This window comes from Atta colombica, unplaced genomic scaffold (genome assembly GCF_001594045.1).
Source record: "Atta colombica isolate Treedump-2 unplaced genomic scaffold, Acol1.0 scaffold58, whole genome shotgun sequence".
Taxonomy (NCBI): Eukaryota; Metazoa; Arthropoda; class Insecta; order Hymenoptera; family Formicidae; genus Atta; species Atta colombica.
The window spans coordinates 826,193-833,418 of NW_017259548.1; the positions used below are offsets into that span (position 1 = coordinate 826,193).

The 7,226-nt window shown below is 32.5% G+C and overlaps 1 protein-coding gene across 2 annotated transcripts in view; it reads left to right on the forward strand.

The window, feature by feature from the left end:
* LOC108692084 (intersectin-1) overlaps positions 1–7,226 on the forward strand; it is a 23,009-nt gene that overhangs the window by 10,338 nt on the left and 5,445 nt on the right. For both annotated transcript variants that reach the window (XM_018200199.1, XM_018200201.1), the window contains 10 exons: positions 3,959–4,083; positions 4,383–4,489; positions 4,585–4,657; positions 4,741–4,947; positions 5,020–5,103; positions 5,232–5,387; positions 5,460–5,597; positions 5,701–5,935; positions 6,197–6,271; positions 6,611–6,685. In XM_018200199.1, coding sequence (XP_018055688.1) covers positions 3,959–4,083; positions 4,383–4,489; positions 4,585–4,657; positions 4,741–4,947; positions 5,020–5,103; positions 5,232–5,387; positions 5,460–5,597; positions 5,701–5,935; positions 6,197–6,271; positions 6,611–6,685 — 1,275 coding nt within the window. The remainder of the gene's footprint in view (positions 1–3,958; positions 4,084–4,382; positions 4,490–4,584; positions 4,658–4,740; positions 4,948–5,019; positions 5,104–5,231; positions 5,388–5,459; positions 5,598–5,700; positions 5,936–6,196; positions 6,272–6,610; positions 6,686–7,226) is intronic.

Sequence of the window (7,226 nt, forward strand, 5' to 3'; positions counted from 1 at the left end):
TATCGATAGAGTATTAATAGAGAAAAAGAATGAATAATACATTTTTTTATAAGCTCAATGTAGATTACAAAGATATCGAAGAATATATTTTCTCTATCAGTTTTAAACCTTGTCTGAGTTAATGATATCATTAGAAAACTTTTTTTTTAAATGTAAGTATTGTGTAAAAATGATGCGTTTGATTGTTCCCGCTTGTACTTTGTGATAACTGCTATTTTTCTCATTCTAATACATATGCGTTGTGTATGGCACTGGTTACTGGTATATTACAATTTATAAGCACAAAGAGATCGCTCACACACTTATCGCTTTATGGTTTACATTAGAAATGGATACAATAGAAACGGATGCGACAGATCAGACATTCTCAGTTTATGAAACAGCCTGCCTATCTGCCTTGCATGTCTACCCATTCGTTCGTCCGTCCGTCTCTCCGTCAGAGGTAGCCGTTTCCTTGATCACGATTAACAATAATAACAATTAACAACTAACATCGTGATCGATATAGCGTGTGATTTCATTATTTATATATAACAATACGTAAATTATTGCAGATTATATTTTATAATTAATTTTTGTATACATTCTTTAAATATTCTACAGTGGCAGTTATGTTTTCCCAATTGAAATAAAATTAATAAGAACATTTTCTGAATAGAATTCTTATTTGATCTATAAATTTCAAGTTTATTGTTTTATATGCATTTAATTGCAAAAATATCTTATAAGAAAAAAAAAATCTTATTTAGTCAAATACTTTATATAACTCTGTTTTTATGTCTTTTGAATGACAATTTTAATAAGAAGAGATGCTTTGAAAAGAATAGCTGCCTCAATTTTTTTTTATTATTAGTCTTATAATATGTGCATTTTGTAATCTTTTTATTAATTATTATCTTTCGCTTTTGCTTAACACGCAGCATAAAGGGTAGCCGAGCAGCAGAACAGCATTGCTGGTTAAAATTAAAGCACCTGAAGTGTAATAAGAACAATAGAGCAGCTCCTACATTCGGCACGGCGTGCTACGACAACAGAAGTCTCATCGTTGGAGACATTGTGCATGAAAAAAAGAAAAAAAAGTGAAAAAGTGAGAGGTGTCGGGGCAAAGAAAGACAGAGAAATAGGATGGGGAGGGAAAAGAGTGCGCGCGCGTGCGTGTGTGTGTGTGTGTGTGTGCGTGTGCGTGCGTGCGTGCGTGCGCGCGCGCGTGTATGAGAGAGAGAGAGAGAGAGAGAGAGAGAGAGAGAGAGAGAAAGAAAGAAAGGAAAAACGAAAAAGACTCAGGGTTGGCTCTTCGTCTCTATAAATATAGCCTCTACTTATACATATTATACAAGCCTTTCCCTCTGGTGCGGGGTTGCACTCATTCCTTCATTAATGTTATCATTCGGATTGTTAACATGAGTCATATAGCCTTTACCGTTTTACATCTTCAAACGAATTTCCATCCGTATACTATGTTCGTTAAAATCAATGCGCGCATGTACCAAATCCAATCGTTAAATCGTTTCATTAGTGTTATGACCACCTGATATATCTGCACCAACACCAAAGGTCTACCTCAGTTCTCTATCTATGCTGACGTACAATTAAGAAATAATATTAAATTATTAGCTTATTCATGTTAGAAATATTTAACATTACGTCATGTACGAATACTATTGTTACTTAAATGTTTAAGTGATTTGTTAAGTTCATGTTGGATGCATATTGCATCCCGTGATGTCCACGTGCGGCTCCACGTTAATATATTCAGGTCGATTTTACATTTTATTTTAAGAAAAGAATTTTATTTTAAGAAATTAAGAAATCTATAAAATATATCAAATTATAATTGAAAAAACACTTCGAAAAAGGAAGAAGCAAGTGTTTTATCATTTTCTTGTTTCTTCTTACTTCGAAATATTTGGTGGTCGATCAAAATTTAAAAGATTTAATTCGATCGTCCCTTAGGATTTAAGATTCATCACTATGTGTTTCTGTTATTTCCTCCGTCTTTAGTGTAATGTCTGCGTTGATAACAGTTGCGTGAGATAGGAATGGTTGTTAGAAAAGTAAATGGATTGTATTATTAAATTTTGTCTTTTATCAATATTATTATATAATGTGCATCGCAGACCATTAAAAATCACGGTTGTCTCACGCTGAGGCCTAGAGGATATGTAAAGGATGTGTGACGATCTCATGATCAAATATTCCGGTGATTAGCTGCCACGATCAGAAGCGATACAAGAGAAGAAGGAGCCCTGAATGTCTTGTACAATTTCATATGATGCCTGACATCATACGCGGCTTATTATGTCTAATAAAAGAAATTAGCGAACTACGCAAAAGTATTCTGTTCATTTGCGTAGAAATTTTATGAGAAGAGAAGCCAAGCGATATACGACTTGATTACTCGCTGTAGATTCGGCATAATTTATTAATTTTATTGTTCGATTTTTAGTTGTATTGCTGTAAATAACAAAGAAGATTAAGGATAATGTGTGCTCCTTCTTCACAGCCTTTTACGATAGAGCCTAAATAAATAAGCACTACGTGAACAATAATTGCCGAGGATCACTAATAATGAGCTATAAATAAACGATAGTGTTGACCACGTGATTCAATGAATAACATTATTGTAAATCAGTTTTTCCATCGAATCGCATTCCTATATGTGTATTAATCGACTGACTGTTCATTTTCTGGATTGTAATCGACAGTCGGCGTCTTATTCGTGTAATGTATTACTATTAGCCCGTTAATATATACAGTGCTCCGTTACAAAGAATTTATTATATTAAAAGATATATTCAAATGTTTATTGTTTCCAAGAAAAAGATCCTTGAGACCCGCATTAGAGCCTACATTTTGCACCGAGTTCGGCGTACACACAATTACGAAGCTTTGATACAACAATGATAATTTAACGCTCGATGAATGTTTTTACGAATGTAAAGCAATGTGGTCGGTCTGGCTTCCCTAGAGACTTCTTGAAGCTCCAACCATGAAATCATTTAGAGAAACAATTCGAGACAGCTGATTCAACGAGAAATCAAGCGCACAACGTATTTATTCATTGCTATTGCGAGAACTTTTACGCGTTCTATGTAACCCTCCACGACAGAAGCGAGTAAATACGTTATGTCACAGTGGCAATAATTGTGTGCTTAATAATAATTCCAGACAACCAGTCCAGCATAACGTTATACAGATAGTGGAATGGCGGGATGTCTAAAGCAAGTTATGCAACTGGTTATCCTTAGTCGATGTAGTCGTGTAGCGCGTTATACTCTTAAGATTGTTACTATTTGCAAGTTGTTTGTTTATTCTAATATCGAATCTCATCAGAAGTCTCACAATAGGGTACGATGTAATCTGGAATGTAGTGGAGAATGTTATAAGAGAGTATGAATTTTGTGTGACTACGAATCTTGTTCACACTTTATACACACATATATATATATATATACACATATATATACACAATATATATATATAGAAATATTATGTTGTGTTTCCACACACATATGTACGCCGATGTTCTTATACATATGTAAACATATCCATATGTGCATAAACGGATACGCATCTCACCGCTGATCGAAATAAAATATCTGTCTGTTGTAAAATTATTATTAAAATTATCATTCTCGGCTTATCGAAATATTATTTCAACATACATTTTCTCTCGCAATGTACAACCAATATGATAGGAAATATTTCAATCAAGACATTGTCTTTCATCTGATTAGCATATTCTGTTAGATTCTAAAATATAGACCAATCAGATGAAAGAGCTTACTGAGTACTCAGTGAGCGGTTATCGTTCTGAACTCAATACTTTCGTTATTTAAAAATAACCGCTATTTACCGTTTTAGAGCAAAAATTTAATCCACAGAACAATACAAGTTAAAAAAAATATTTCATGATTTTACGTAGAAGAAACATTTTGTGTATATATTTTATGCGTAGCAAATGAATTGATGGTCGATATAGTGATGTATCACAATCCTATGGAGAGAAAACGCCAGGAACATATCAAAGAGCTAATCGTGACTGAACAAGCTTACATAGAAGATATGAGATTAGTACATGAGGTAGTCTTCTCATTTTCTTTTTTAAATTCCTTATTTATTCGTGTATTAGGATATTAAGACTTATGATATATTCTCTTTCCTTTCATCTACAGATTCTTTACGCATTGATTTGAAGTAGATTTTATCTCTAAGAAGTATTGTGATTGTTGAAAAGTTATTTCTTTATTCAAGAAATAAAAGATGATTAAAGAAAACATGTAGACTTCAAATTGATCGAAAGATGAAGATGAAGGGAAATTTAAGAAATCTCAGAACGCTGTGGCATACATATTTATATATGCACATTATACATTTTTTAGGTATTTGAAAAACCGTTAATTGAAAGTTTAGTCCTAAGTGTTGACGAGATAGAGAAGATATTTATCAATTGGAGAGATATTATTGCATGTAATGATAATTTCTTGAGGTAAAGAGTTTCAGAACTCATTGATGTATTATGATAGAGTATATCTTCTGTTGATGCTAAAATTATTAAAGGAAACATGAATGAATTTCTTGTAGGACTCTAAGGATACGAAGAGATAACAGCTATAATGGAATAGTTCGAATGATTGGCGATATATTGTGTGAAAATGTAAGTGTAATCTTAAATACGCAGTATAGAAGCAGTCTTTGTTATTGAAATCTGTTGATCTGTTTACGATGTATTTCGCACAGATACCTAGGATGTCAGCTTACATAAGATTTTGCAGCTGCCAAATATCTGCTGCGACGTATCTACAGCGTTTAACGGAGACTTCGCCAGAATTCGTTCGAGTCGCACAGGCATGTCAACAAGATCCACGAACGAAGGGGATGCCGCTAAGCTCATTTTTAATTAAACCGATGCAAAGGATAACAAAGTATCCGCTCATCATTAACAAAGTATCCACTTCTATTTATAAATAATTGTCGTTCACGTCATATACTGTAATGTATGTAACACGGTAATTGTAGATTTTAGACTATACGCCGATAGATCATCCTGATAGGCAATATCTGCAGGAAGCATTAGCCAAATCTGAGGAGTTTTGTACTCAGGTAAAAATAACAGTATAAAGTAATTAACATATATTGTAATATCTCATATATAATTGTATATATCTCAACACACACAGGAGAAAAGAAAATTGACAGACTTATGTTATCTAATATTATACGTCACGTAGGTAAACGAAGGCGTTAGGGAAAAAGAAAATAGTGACAGACTGGAATGGCTACAATCACACATTATATGTGACGGACTTGAAGAACAGCTTATTTTTAACTCGTTGACGAATTCCTTAGGACCACGAAAACTATTACATTTCGGTATACTTCATAAGGTAACAAATACCACTTTAGGAATGTTAAAAATCTTTGTATCGCATGATTTTATTGTTGCAATTTTATTACAGTCAAAAAGTGGTAAAGAACTCGTCGGTTTTCTTACGAATGACTTCCTACTATTCGTCCAATCAATAAAATTCTCCTTGAACTGCCAGCAATTTTCATTCGAACGTAATGAACATCAGAAATTTAAGATGTACAGAAAGGTAAATATTTAATCATGTAAAAGAATAATTGTAAAATAATAATTTAAGTCCAAGTTTTTCGCGTAATTACAATGTCGTTATCGAGTTGATTTTTCTTTTGTAGCCGATATTTCTCAATGAATTGTCTTTGTTCGGAGAAAGTGACGGAAACAATAGTCTGAACGGAAGTGACATAGCGGACAATTCATCGAAAACTCTAAGACTGAAAGATCAAAAAAAATCGATAATATTATTAGCACCGTCTGCCAATGAATGTTCACTGTGGTTGAAACGAATTGTAGAAGCACGTAGAAGGTTTCTGGAGAATGAGAAGAATTGCCTGCAAAGACAACGATCAAGTGAGTGTTACCTATAATTAACTATCACAATTATTGCAAATCTATTATATATATTGCAATAATTGTGATGAGTTAATTTAGCACTGAATTTTGTTGAACATTGTGTTGAACTATTCATATTTCTGGAAATTGCTTTTCGTGATTTGAAAGCATATATTTATATGTTAGTAAACATCATGTTGCGTTGGTCGTTTACATAGATAATTGTGCCATTTAAAAAATTCTATATTCAGTAATAATTCATGATTTATGTGGGAGCAGAACAGGCACAATTTGGAGCGTGCGGCAGAATTCTTGTCACTGTACTCGAAGGTTTCAACTTGAAAGCTCCGTCCGGTAAGAATCTGAGAATGTTGTAGATTGCTTGTTATTGCTTCTTGTGTCTTTCTGAATAAAGCTTAATGTGTTTTTTTAATGCTTTTCTGTGCTTAATGCTTTTGCAATTTTAATGGCTGTGATAAAAATGTATATGCATGTGTTTATTCGAAGAAGAAAACATTAGTGAAAGATCAAACTAGAACATATTAGGTGTGGGAAAAAGTGGCGTTTTTTTAATGCCATCTAATGGGAAAAACGCCACGAACTTTTTCCCATACCTAATATTTTGTGTATCAATGCTAAAGTTACCGTTGCATGTAACGCTTTACTACTAATAGAAATCTGCCATGGTTGTAGTTCGCAGAAGACTTCCACAAAGTAGGCTGATGTTAGTAGTTATGGAGGCTGAAGACCTCGCTATTGGCATGAAAGGTAAAGTATTGAAGTCCTGATTTTAAAATAACTTTAAATAACTTATATTTCATATGAAAAGACTTGTAGATCAATTTTTATTGCGCTTGTTAATTCTGATAGTCTTTACACATTCCTATTACACATTTCTTTTCTTTTTTTGATTATTTTCCATACTCTAAATATATACTTGTTATCCATATATTTCTGCAAATTTTTATTAGTTTTAGTGCAAATTAGTGCATTAGTGCAAATTAAAAAGTAGTAATGTTCTTTATATACATAATATACTTAAAATTAAATATTTTTGGCGAATAAAACTGTAAAAGAATGCATGATAAAAAGTTAGGTATTTTAAAATTATGAAAAACAATTATTAAAATATCTCAATTTATATCTTTCTTCTTAGAAAGATTAAGTTTTTAAGTTTAGTTGAAAAATCCATAAATAAAGGTAAGTATACTATATGTGGCATGACACTTGAGGACTATGCACAATTACTATATAAAGGCAAAATTAATTAACGCTTGAAGGGAAAAGAAAAAAAAAAATATATATATAT